This window comes from Centroberyx gerrardi, chromosome 4, assembly GCF_048128805.1.
Source record: "Centroberyx gerrardi isolate f3 chromosome 4, fCenGer3.hap1.cur.20231027, whole genome shotgun sequence".
In the NCBI taxonomy this organism is placed as follows: domain Eukaryota; kingdom Metazoa; phylum Chordata; class Actinopteri; order Beryciformes; family Berycidae; genus Centroberyx; species Centroberyx gerrardi.
The window spans coordinates 22,305,273-22,318,712 of NC_136000.1; the positions used below are offsets into that span (position 1 = coordinate 22,305,273).

The 13,440-nt window shown below is 44.8% G+C and overlaps 1 protein-coding gene across 1 annotated transcript in view; it reads left to right on the forward strand.

Moving 5' to 3' along the window:
- The first annotated feature begins 4,651 nt into the window (after window positions 1–4,651).
- LOC139912525 (neural-cadherin) overlaps window positions 4,652–13,440 on the forward strand; it is a 72,157-nt gene continuing 63,368 nt past the window's right edge. The window contains exon 1 of the mRNA XM_071900353.2: window positions 4,652–5,651. Coding sequence (XP_071756454.2) covers window positions 4,652–5,651 — 1,000 coding nt within the window. The remainder of the gene's footprint in view (window positions 5,652–13,440) is intronic.

Consider the following 13,440-nt stretch of genomic DNA (forward strand, 5'->3'; position numbering starts at 1 on the left):
GGCTATAAATGATGGGTGCTGCTGGAAAACAAACAGTAAATTGAGTGTATAAAGCTGCTTCCCCCTGGACGATAGTGATGGACTGAGGCCCTTTGCCTGAGGGGCCCCTATCTAAAGGGCTTTAAGATCTATGAGCACCACGTCCATTTAGGGCCGCGCTTATTACTAGGAGAACATTAAACGGCGTAGACCAAGCAAACGAGCAATATAGTTTATAGAAATTAGGAGAGAGAGAGAGAGAGAGAGAGAGAGAGAGAGAGAGAGAGAGATGCAAACGGAAAAAAATAATAAAAATGACCTATTTTTTATCTCATTGACACTGACTCATCACTGACAAAGCTCTCTGATTTGTGGGGAAAATGGAAGCTAATAAGTTTGAGATAAGGAAGATCAGACAATTGGATCAGTGGTCCAGCCTGGCTAACAGGGTGGCAGGAGGGTGTGGATGTGGGTGGGGGTGGGTGGTTGGGGTGGGGGTCCTACAGGTATGCATGTGTATGTCAGACATGTAGCATATGCTGCAGGACCACCAAGTCTGAAGAAATGAATCATCTGCTCAACTCAGCAAGCCTATAATACATTTCCCATTTTCCGCAAATGGGTTTGTCATAATCCTCTCAGCCTCATAAATAGCACGTTATTGAATTTATACTATTAGTTCAGAGCCTTGAATGAACTGGTCGGGTAATGGAAACCTGCCTAATGGCCGGGGCTTGGCGGAATAATTAACTCTCCCTGCAGTGAAAACATGAATTAAGTAGTTGTTTCATTGTGTATCAGGTAATGTTCTCTCTCTCTCTCTAAACTAGGCAATTCAAAAAGAACATCATCACTGCCTCTTTCACACATCTCACCTTTTATTTAGGCTAGACATTGAGCTGAGCCACTGAGCTGTGCTCATTTTCATTTGCTTTTATTTTTCAGTGACTGTCTCCTGTGTCTTTTGTTGATGTGAGAAATCTTTTAATGTGCTAATAGATAGTCGTGATTCTTCAGGGCTAGAACAAGATACTCTTCAAATCAATGATCATCTCTGAGTGTGCTAATCACTTAGGCAGCCTGAGGCTGCTCTAATCAGAATGTAGATATTATAAAAGCTCTCCTCAGACAAGATGTGGCCCTGAAGTTGCAGGTTTTTGTTTCTATCTGAACAACAGGCCATGCATTAATCATAAAATTATTTTTGGCTTATTCTTTCAAAGTGGCTAATGTTGTTCTCATTTTATTATTCTTAGTGAGTCTTTCAGTGAACAAATGCCAGCTTCCAGGAGAAGTGGCATTCTGAGCAACAAAGGCTGAAGTGACACTCGGTAATTAGATAGTTTGGTTTTTCTGGTACTTTTTGTGCATAAGTGACATTTTCAAAACCTGGTAGTAACTCCGCTGCATAATTATTGATGAAGGTAAAGACTGAACCTGGTTGCACGCGTTGCTCCATAATTAATATCCATATTAATACACTGTGATGGGTTGCTACAGCACGGCTTAAATAGTACAGTAGGTGGTAGGAGCCTCAAGGGGCTCACAGATCAAATCTAATTAGCCGTACCTAATACATGAGGGAAATGTCTTTATATTTATCCAGCTCCTCTAACTGCTTTTTGCCTTCAGGTTTTGTTCAGGGAAAATGTCCTGAGGGGGCCGTATAGTCAGGAACGCTACAGTGAACTGCACTACAGAGCTGCTGCTGTTGGTGTCATGGTGTTTCCAGAAATGGCTCTTCCAGGGGAGTGTGTGAGTGTGTGTGTGTGTGGGGCAGGGCGTCCATAAATGTTCACTATAAATGTTCACAGATGAATGGCAACCAGAGAGCCGGATGCTTAGTCATCCATTTTAATTGTCCTGTCATTCTTTAATACACCTGCCTGTTTCAGCCAATTATTTCACTGACTTCTGCTGAACAGCCTATTTCAAGACATTTTTTAACACCCTACTTATGCCGTGGCACAAACGGACTATTAACTGATGCCAGCACCACAGAATCCCCTTAACATTGCCTCCCATTATTTCCCATTTTGCTCTGTTTTTCCAGGGAAAATAATGGACAATTTACAACTTACAGAACCTATAACTTGACATGAGAGGATCCCCCTCCTCCACCCCACCATCCCCTGTCTCTGAGGAATGTAAAGACAAAGGTAGGAAAGTTTTGAGTGCTGCCACGGCCACAACCTTTGCCTTTAAGAAGCCATGCCTGCTTCTATTTGAGTGAAGGGAATGGATTTTGTCAATTATTCATTAAGCATGAAGCTTTCTAATGTTCGTTGGCTACTTCCTTGGGTGTGATTTTTTTCTTCTTCTCTTAATGCCCTGCAGCTCTCAGTTATCTGTTGGAAAATAGGGATGATGAAAAGGTTTCAGCAATTTTTTTTTTATTATTCATTACAGCTTTGTTGTTTTTATGTGGTGTATGTTGGCGTTTCATCTCGGGCAGATAGAAGTGCTGCAGCCCTCAAGTCAACTATCCCTCTCACTAGTGTATGGCCCGACCCAATGATTGAATTAGCACTTGCCGCTATCTCTCACACTGGCAGTCACGGTGCATTTCACCGTGTGAAACAACATGATAAAAGACAGGTCTTGATTTGCATTCGGTAAGCACTTAGAAAGTTCAAAGTGAAGTTACATGGTACAGTAGAGCAGAGGAGAACAGAAGGTCCTTTAGAAAAAAACAACACAAAAAAAGAATTGGATAAAAGCCCGTAAACTTGGGCACCCAGATTCAGACGGCCTATTTTTAGGTTTTTATTTTAGCTTCACCTTAAAGGAAAACACCGGTGTTGTTCAGCATAAATTTCTTGGCTCATTTCCTTCATCATAACTCATATTATAAACTTATGAACTTATAAGGCATCTTCCATTAAATGGTTTTCTTGCCATAATTTGGAGAAAGGTTCTTTTAGTTCACATATTTTGAAATGTAATTTCCTTCTTAGGTCAAAGATTGTAAAAACACCAGTGAGTGACACCAGTGAGGCATATATTGTGTGCTGTGTCAACAAATAAAAGACTACAGCTATCTATTCCAATATGAACAGCTGCATGCTTTGATTCAAAATCGTCTGGGAGCTCACTGCCAGTTACCAAAGTTATTTCCTCAAAAGAACAGTTTTCTGCAGAAAGTGAATCTGCAGTGATGGATTGTGGCTTCAAATTGATAAGGATGTCTGACAGCGGGAGTTTTGATGAACTTTCAAACTGAATGCAGATGTAGGAGCAGCAGAATGTAATGTGGCATTGAATTACATATCTAGCGTAACAACACACCCCAATGAATTGAGCATTGATCCATGTGCCTCCATAGTAAAGTAAAAATAATACGACATGAGTGACAAACCCAACAGACAGTGCAGCAGTGTTCTCACCCCGGCAGATTGCATTACTCCCTTATCTTTCTGACAACTCAAAGTATTCCGGTCCATGTAATATTTAGCATTCTGTCTTGTCACAGACTGAGAGGTGAGGGGAATCGGAAGTGTGCAGTCTGTGAGAATCAGCAGTAGGCCACCTATGATAAGGTTGTTAAGAGTGTTCATGGTGCTTGGCACGCTAGCAGAGTGGGAGGGGAGAGGGAGAGCGGTCGGGGTGACAATGTTCATTCTGAACACTCTGCTGAACATACAACACCTGCAGCACAGATACACAGGGCCGCGCAGCGTAGGCTGTCTCACACTCTGATACCGTGATGTTTACACAGCTTAACAGCCCAAATCATAGGACTTTCAGTTTTAGGTTTCAGTCAGCTGTTTCACTGGTTTTTCATGCTTTCATAATGCTGTATTTCCGGACTTGTTTGCATTTTCTGCAAGCTGTAAATAAAACAAAGCCATGTGATTATGGAAATAGGTTGCATATGGCTGCAGTAACCTAACGATTAGAAAAGTGGGCTTGTGACCAGAAGTTTGCAGGTTCAATTCCCCAGTCAGGCTGGGGAGATGTGGGGGAGAGTGAATGAGTGAATGAGTAATGCCTCCCTACAGTTGAGGTGCCTTTGAGCAAGGCAGTCCACCCCCAGCTGCTTCAGTGGAGCCCCTCGGTGGCCAATGGGAGACTTTGATTCTACTGGGCAGCTCTTACATGTGAACATGTGTAACCGTGCATGTGAAGCAGAGCGTTGCTGGGAAAAGAGCATTATATGCGCTCACTCGACTTTCCCTGGATGAAAAAAAAAGGATGAGTGACTTCAGCTCCATCAACATTTCTTTATGCTGAGAGCGGCGTTGTAGCAGAGAGTCTCCCACATCTGGGGACAACAGTCGCTCAGGGAGAGCTGGTCGGGGTTTGAGGCGGGGACCCCTCTGACCATCACGCAGGGTGGGGTTCTCCGAGGATCTACCGTCCCCCGCGCGCCACGCCCCCGCGCTTGGCGCTGTCCGGTGCTCCGGTGCTGAACGCTGGGTACGAAAACAGAACAACTGCCTGCAGCGCTGTGGACTGGCTGCACGCAGCGGCGCTGAATGGAGCCACGCGACGGATCTCCCCAGGATGAAAAGAGGTTAAAGTTCAGAGGCGTCACTTGAAAAAGGATCATATCGTGGAGAAGTATGAGGGAAATGTTTTTTTAAGTTTGGGATTTTTTTGTTGTTGTTGTTTTTAATGATTTGCTGTCAGAACTCCTGAGCCACTCGAAGGAACATAACTTGTCACCAACATGATTTGGAGGGTTTTGCTATGCTGCCTCCTGACACTGGTTTTCGGATATAAGACGGAGGAGCGACTGCCTTTCTTCCACGGGCATGTTTTTGAGAACTCGCCGACGGCGTCAAAAGTGAACGGACTGAGCATTCCGGTGAGGCGCATCAACGCGCAAAAATGGTGCCCAGAGTCCGGGATGCACTTGAAACTGTATGGAAACGGCAGCGAAGATTTCCGCGTCTTCGCCCACCACAAGCGGGGGAATATATTGCTAAAAACTTCCCGGGTTTTAGACAGGGAGGCTCGCGCAGAATACCTCCTGAGTGTTGGTCTGTGCTGCCAGACCTGCGTGTCGGAGCCCGTCGTCTTCGAGGTTGCGTCGGTAAAAGTGGACGTTTTGGACACCAACGACCACGAACCCACTTTTCGCAGTGCAGACACCGTTCACATAACTTTAGACGACACCACTGCTCTCCGTAGCGTGGTTTACAGGCTCGAGGCTGTCGACGCAGACAGCGGAAAGAACGCAGACCTGGCATACGTTTCCATCCCCAAAAACGGCAGTTTCTATGTTGTCCCGAAAACAGGCGAAGTTTTGCTGGTTGACTCTATCCTGGGGCTCCCCTCTAAAGTCCAATTCTATGTTTACGCCAAAGACCACGGATGGCCCTCTCTGACCAGTAAAGGTGTAGTGGTCACCATTACGCCACACCGGTGGGCGACGCGTCCTGCTGAATTAAGGGAGTCACGGAGGGCAGGGCGGTCGCCGAGGGCTCTGCTGGAGCCCGGCACCGTGCTCTCCCTCAACGTGTCCGAAGACGCCAGCATCGGCTCGGTCATAACGAGCCTGAGTCCCACCAGGTTTCAGTCGGCCGCCTACGAGTTGATCTACCCGGAGTCAGAGAGCTCCCCGGTCACCGTGGGGCGCGACAGTGGAGATATCACGATAGCCAGGCGTTTGGATAGGGAGACAGAGCCTTTCATGGAGCTCACTGTTAAGATTCAGGATAAACGAGGTGTGTAGTCTATTCCACTATTAATCCGCACTTAAGTGAGGTCATATATACCCCCCCCCCCCCCCCCCCCCCCTTCCCCCCCATCCTCTATCTCCCTCCCCTCCCCTCCACCGGGTGATATTTGCATTGTGGTGATGCCCTATAATGGAATGCTGCTATTGCATGCATGATGTGGCAAAACTGTGCCGCCATCTGGACAGCTCACCCTTCATCACTAGAGCCCCCCACCCCCACCCCCCACCCAAAAGGCCTGACATCATATCAATACAAGGCTGTCACTGTAGCTGCAGCACAGCCTCATTCAACAGGTGTGCGTCATTATCATCCATCCATCCACACGCCTGAAATATTATCCGAAACTCTGCGCATCAATATTACAATGTTCCGTGGCATAATCTCCAGAGTGTTCCAATTTACAATGATTTGAACACTTTGGCAAGATGTTTCAATTATGGATTAACATCATTCACGCTCATTCGTGGGAGGCAGAAGTTGATCTTTTCAATATATGTTCAAGGTCTTTGTGAACTGGATGAATTATGGCCATGATTGACATGGTTTGTGGCTGTGAAGTTGTTTTCAGTGCTAATCCTTGCAGAGTGGCAAACCACTGCGACCCTCTCTCTCTCTCTCTCATCTACTAGCATTAGCTCTCTAATCCTCCTCTCATTCACTCCCTAGTCCCAGGGATTTGAAGTGGTGCTGCCACAGTCAGGCAACCTCTCAGATTCTTGGAGGGAGAGAGAAACTCTCCGTATCTGTCATTTAACTTTTGCTTTGCCCCTCCTGAAGTTAGATTCCTGGTATCCTACAAAGAAACATTTGTGGCACGGAATCTAAATGATTTGCTTTGTAATTGTGCCACACAGCGTGCAGGAAACTTGCACTGTTTTCATTTGAATAGCCTGCTGCTGTTACAATGCACAGCATGTTCTAGATTGTAATTGCACGCCTGATTGGGACACATTCTTGTGGGGAAGTATGTGGAGGCTTTTCAGTGGGAGCAAAAATAGTCGGAATTCTATCTTTTTTTTATAGATGCATAATAGAAATAAGCTTCTCTAGTCTGACAGATATTCAGATACCTTCCTCCATTTTCCCTCTCTCACCTGCCAAACTCTCCTCTCCTGATCAAAGGCATGGCATGTCCTTTATCCTGTGAATATAGCTTTCCAGACAGAATCCTGACTCGAGTCTGTGAGGGCGGGCCTTTCTTCTCCTTGTCTCTTTCCCAATCCGCGCATACATGGCTCTTTGAGTGATGGAGTCCATTTTAGCTGGGTTTGAGGGATTTACCCTAATCTTCTCCCACTAGAATTGGCCTGCTACCGTTGCATGTGGGTTTGCTTGGGTTTTGCAATAAATACGCGGTCTGTCTCATGCAAAGAGAAGCAAGCTCATACATTACAGACTGAGAAAGGATGAGAGAAAGGCTTACTGTGTGTGCGTCTGGGCGTTTGTGTGGGTGTTTGTGTGTATGCAAGTGTGAAACTACATGGTCATACTAAGGCACACTGAAATTGACGTTCCCAGGTACGTGCGCCTAAAAACCAATTTAATAAGACCCCGTGTTGCTTTGTCTCTACCCATTTTACTCCTGTGAGCTCCCAGTAGCATAGAGCTGTCCATGGTGCTGACCGTCACCTGCTGCATGCCAGACAGGGAGCAGTCAGGAAATAGTCTACTTACTGCGGCTCAAGGTTACAGGAGCTTGCTGAATTCTAATCTATTACACGCTAATCCTACTACAAATATTTAGTGCATTACTCACATACATACACAACATGTCACTTTCATTATAACACTTAAGTACCACTGCTGATGCATGTCTGTCTTCTGCTCCTCCTCTTCTTCTGAACAACAACAACAACATTAATACTACTACTACTACTACTACTACTACTACTTCTGTCACTACTACTACTGCTACTACTACTACTACTACTACTACTACTACTACTGCTACTACTACTACTACTACTACTACTACTTCTAATAATAATAATTCCATCCTATATAGCCTATATATAATGTTTGGCATCATAGTTAACTGTTTATCACTATCCCTCCTGGATAGTATTTTCCAGCTACTCCAAGCATACGCATACATATGTTACGGTCAATTTTGGAAAAAGATAAATGTTCCCATTGACAGTGCACAATGTGGACGTACCAGATGTGTGGTGAATGTGTCCATTAACTGGTTAATGTGGGCGTGAGACGCTAATCACAGCGGTGCGAGGCTTTCTCATGTTAATAAGTTTTGCTGTGGGTACAATGTTCTGATTAGAGCCATCACAAGAGCTGTCATTTGAGCTGTTGAAATGGAGATTAAAAAGGCTAGTTTGACACTTAGATATCTTAGATTAAATTATTCTGTCACACTACAGATAAGGAGGAAATGCAATAGCAGTACCGGATTGCCCTCAGTATTGGGTCCATCCTCACTCCAGGAGACACACTTACCCGTATGAAAATGCACATAGCAAAAGCCAATCTTCTGTCCCCCATGTTTGTAAGATATGGCACATTTGAATACTTGGCCTACTTTGCATCCTTTGTATTACTCAAAAACAAATGTATTTGAGTACATTTTGAATAAATGTAATGTTACAGTGTGGCAGACCAAACTGGGTTATGTCTATCCACAACAAAATGTAGCACCATCAGGACTGAGAGCAATGTGCCACTGTGCTCAGTGTTTTGCTTCCTGATTAACCAGGAAATACAGTTTGTCATCCATGCATAAAAAGATGTACATACACCAAGATGGTTATTGCTCACAATCAGGCATATCATTTTAAATAATCTACCATATCACTGTAAAGCCAATTACATGTTAAAAGTTAGACTGCTGATATCCAGATCTGATGTAATTTTTCATCACTGTGATTGGCATTTTCTGCTGAAATTTACCACCATAGTTGTTCAGTTTACACATATGACTGCTCAATGTGTACAATTACCATTGACTGTAACCAGTGTTGGGCTCATCCCTCAAAAAAATGTAATGCATTACTTACTATTCATTTCCAAAGTAATAATTTTATTTTACATATTACTCCCTGGGAGAAGTGATTTGTTTGATTTGTTAAACTAACCTACTTGTTACAGCTAATTTATTTTCCATTACACCCCCCATCTCCTTCCTCAAATTGGCAACTGCTTTTGCTTTTACCTTAAAAAATGGGGATAATTTAATGACCTCAGAGTCACTATTTCTTATCTAATCTAGCTCAGTGTGGAAGGAAGTCAACTAATTATGATGAAAACCAATCAGTGTATGGGTGCGGGATATCATTTTTGGATAATTTGGACTTTAATCTGATTTAGTGGTTGAGGGTTACGGATGATAACAAAAGCAATAAATTATATTTTTGTTGGTAACTAATAATTTTTTTGAGATTGAAACTTGGGAAAGTAACAGTATTGTTCCACCCAACACTGACTGTAGCACATAAACAAACATAAATACAGCAACATCCTGGCAGTATAAGTGCACATTTCTGGACCCCCTGACAGGATGTGACACTGGCCCCCCCCACCCTGATGCATCAAATTCAGTCCAGTATCACCTCATCTGTCTGAATGGCCCTTTCTTGCTTGGGGCCCCATGAAAGTACCCCCCCCCCCCCCCCTCCTCCCACTTGTGAACCCCTGCTGATGTTACAGAGATGTTTCCCTTCTAAACTATTTTCAGTACAGTGAAAAGCCCCAGAGATAACAATGCAGCGGTACTTTTTTGACATCGTCTCTGTGTATCAAAGTAGTCGTATATGAAGAGTGGTAAAAGCAATGGAAGTAGGCCATGACTCATGACTCACAGAAACTGGTTAGGTGGTGTTGTTTTGGAGGAGAGGGAGTGAGGGACCTCTATAGTTGTTTCTGTAAAGGATTTTGTTGCCCCACAGAGGACGTCAGCTTAGATTTGTATTGGAGTGGAATTTTGCGTTTGGTTGTCCCTCCCGAAGACTCCTTTTCTCTGCACCTGAGCAGAAATCTGTTAATGGTATCGGACGGGTTAGGAGAAGTATTGAGCAAGTGGTGCAATCCTTTGTGAGTTGGAGTGGGGAATATTGGAGTGCTTTCTCCCGCCTTTCCGTATCTGTGGGCAGGATGGCATTCAGCTTGTGGTAATCACCTCGGCTCAGCCTGATTTGTCAGAGAACCTACTCCCTCTCTCGCTCCCTAGTCTCTCTCTCTCTCTCTCTCTCTCTCTCTCTCTCTCTCTCTCTCTCTCTCTCTCTCTCTCTCTCTCTCTCTCTCTCTCTCTCTCTCTCTCTCTCTCTCTCTCTCTCTCTCTCTCTCTCTCTCTCTCTCTCTCTCTCTCTCTCTCCCTCCCTGTCTCCCTCTCTGTCTCTGTCTCATAGTCAATGTCTTGCCTCATGCTGTCTTTAATCCAATTTCCCCTTTCCTACTAGTTTTTCCCCAGTATATTTGCATATTCCCCTTGTGATGTGAAATGAATTGAGAAGAGACTCGATCTCATTTTTATTTGTAATTTGTGACTGTGGGGCTGTTTGTTTAAGTAGAAAACATCTCCACAAAAGCCTTATTCAATTTAGGGAAAAGACGCCTGTGGTGATTGCGTTTTATTTCGTGTGTGCTTGTGAGCGCGTGTGCAGCGGCATGCGCACGCGTGTTGGTACGGTTTTACATACCCAAGTGGCGTTGTGTAAATTTGTTTGTGTATCCTGTGCGTGTGGTAAATGTTTATGATGGTCCCTACAGTATCCAGATTCCCCACAGAAGAGATTCTCAGATTTATTGCTTGGGATGCCGTGCTGTGATGCTCCAGCTCGCCTGAAGCATTCGATATTCTGCTCTGTGGTCTTTCTGATAGCAAACGAATGTGTCTAAGGAACATACACCCCTGCAGTCTTCTTCTCTCCGCTGTCCTAGCATGTTTCTGATGCCCCAGTAGGAGGGAGGGAGGGAGGGGTGGAGGAAGAAAGAGCCACAGTTTCTTTAAGATGGGATTAAGTAGGCAGCGGGAGCAGGAAAGAGAAAGGAGGCGAGCGCTCCTGGACTTGTTAGGGAGATATTTAAAGAGGATACAAAACATTAGTAGGGGCACAGAAAGGTCAGGGGGAGCTGTGCCGCCGCTGAGGCCAATGCGGCCACAGCACCTGGCTTTAAGATGAAGCAGGTTCCGTGACGCAAAGGACAGAAAGCCGAGGATGAGAGAGAGAGAGAGAGAGAGAGAGAGAGAGAGAGAGAGAGAGAGGGAAGCGAAGGAGAAAGAAAAAGAATGAGTCTGATGAAAGGAGTGTGTAAATGTCTGTGTGCGTTCTGTGTGAGTTTGGACGTGTGCATATTAACTATGTGTTTATTGAAGATAAGTAAAGGGCAGACGGATCAGAGGCAGGGAGTTGTATACCGCTGATAAGAGGTCAGCTCGGTGAGACACTAATTGTCAGATGGTTAGAGGGCAGAAGGGAGAGAAACCATTGGGGTGGTGAGAGTGCAGGAGGAGAATGAGGTGTGCATGTGCTCTAGCCCGTAGTGCCGAGTGGATGGTTTCAGGGCAGAGAAAGAGAGAGAGAGAGAGAGTGAGAGAGAAATAATACTGTATAGCAGAGAATAGGGCAAGGTGTTCTAGTGTTTGTCTGAAAGGGCAAATGGAAGGAAGATGAGAGGAAAAGTATAACCTGACCCTTGGAAGGGCATGCGGAGAGAGCACAAGAGAGAAAGAAAGAGAGAATATTTTGTAAATCTCTCCGAAACAGTCGAGAGAGAGAGACATAGGGAGAGATATGTAGAGTGAGAAAGACAGGGAGATGGAGAGAGAGAGAGAGAGAGTGAGCGAGAGAGTATGTGGGTGGGTGTACTGCTATGCTGGGGTCACAGCAGGATAAGGTATCCCTCCATTGCCAACAACAAAAATGGTAGAGCTAGAGGCATGGGATGAGTGTGTGTGTGTGTGTGTGTGTGTGTCTGTGTGTGCCTGCTTGCATGAGCAGTATCTATCTTCTTACTGGAGCAATTTTAACAATAGAACCCCATAAACAGTTAAGCAAGCTTGCGTGTGTGTGTGTGCGTGTGTGTGACACCAAGAGCAGTGGGAAAGGGAACAGTTGCATTTGACTGTGAGTATAGTCATGGGGACAGGGAGTTTTTACCAGGCCGAGGGTCTGCATTATTGATGTCCATTACCACAGACATTGTCAAGTCCAGACATCGCAGGGCGGCAGCTGCTGTCAGGTAAAATGTCTCGCTGACCTCCAAAGGCACAGATTCCCAGAAACACCTCCGCGCAACCTGCTGTCTACCTGTGTGATAAATGAATACAACTTGTACATTTTACAGGAAACTTATCACCAGCTGAGAAGGTCTTGCGGTTATTAAATCTCATCCGTGATGCGCTGACACCAACTTAGTGGGAGGCAGAGATTTGAGTTTGAAGGTTCTGTAGACGTTGATTTAATTTGCCTCCATTGCGTGTGTTGCTGCGACTGCCTAAATTTAGAATTTGTAATGAACACAATAACAGAGAGTTTATTTCACCGACTGAACGGCTGCTCTCCTCCTCCACCTGCCATTTTCCCCCCGTCCGTCTGAAACTTTTGTCTTGGCTTCACCTTTGCATGCTCCATAGCCTCTCTGTGGCATTTCCCCAGAGAGCTCAATTGATTTTGTGCTATTGATTAACCAGGAGCTGTTTTGCTCCCAGTCACAAAACATCGCTTTAAACAACAATTTATATGTCGAGGAATAGGCCGCGACAGACTGTTGCTGATAGTTTACAAACTGGCGGAGAGGTAGGTGTGAGATTGAGTCGACGAGCTGATAGAACTGTCCTAAAGCACTCTAATGAATCAGCCCTTCAGACAGGCCCGCCTATAGGCTAGACTGAGCAAGGAAAATTGGAGCTGGCACGAGGATATGCCGTGGGAATTCGATGCCTTTTGTTTATTTATCTACTTTGTCTTGAATTTCTCAACCTTTTGTACCCAAAGGTCCAATTAACTGAGCATAACAATGGTTGCAGCCCAACTCTCGGTGGCCCAAGGAGGCACTGATAAACACACAAGGCACAGACAACTTTGAAAGTTTTGCCGGGTGAACTGTGAGCAAGGAGGATTTTTTAGTGCAGGAGAAAAGATCACATGGTTGGCCAAGTCGCCTAGTGAGATTTTTTGACACGCCATGAACTTTGCTGTGGAGAAAAGAGCAGAAATTGCAGTAATTGTACGACACCGATTTGCACAGCGAGAATGTGCCTTTTGTTGAAAAGATGAAAATGACTGCCATGCAAAAGAGAGGGTAGAACGAAGAGAAAGACTGTTTCGCTCATTCCGAGTCTGACTGATGATCAAAAAAGACTACGTTGGAGCCAAGGGAATCACAGCTCAGATAATAAAATGCTTTTGAAGATGATGTCCATCTCATGGTTCAGTTATTTAATCAATTCTGGGAGATGGAGAGACTACGACCTCATCTTAGCCAGAGGATGACTGATTACAGTCGCAGGTGTCTGATGCGGAGGAAATGTAGTGTCTCTCCAGGCTGATGAACGACACCTAGGGGAAAGAATGGGCTACACGGGCTGTTATTTGGATATTTACACACATGTGAGTTTGTGTGTGTGTGTGTGTGTGTGTGTGTGTGTGTGTGACAGAGAGAGGGAGAGAGCCAGATAAAGAGAGATAGATAGACACGTAAACAGAGGGCCTAAAGCATGGTTGAGACAAAAGCAGGATGTACAAAACACTGTTTCTGTTCCTGCTTTGCATTCCTTTGTTGTTTTGTCATCTCAGTCGGAGTGCATATTGTACGCTTTTGTTAT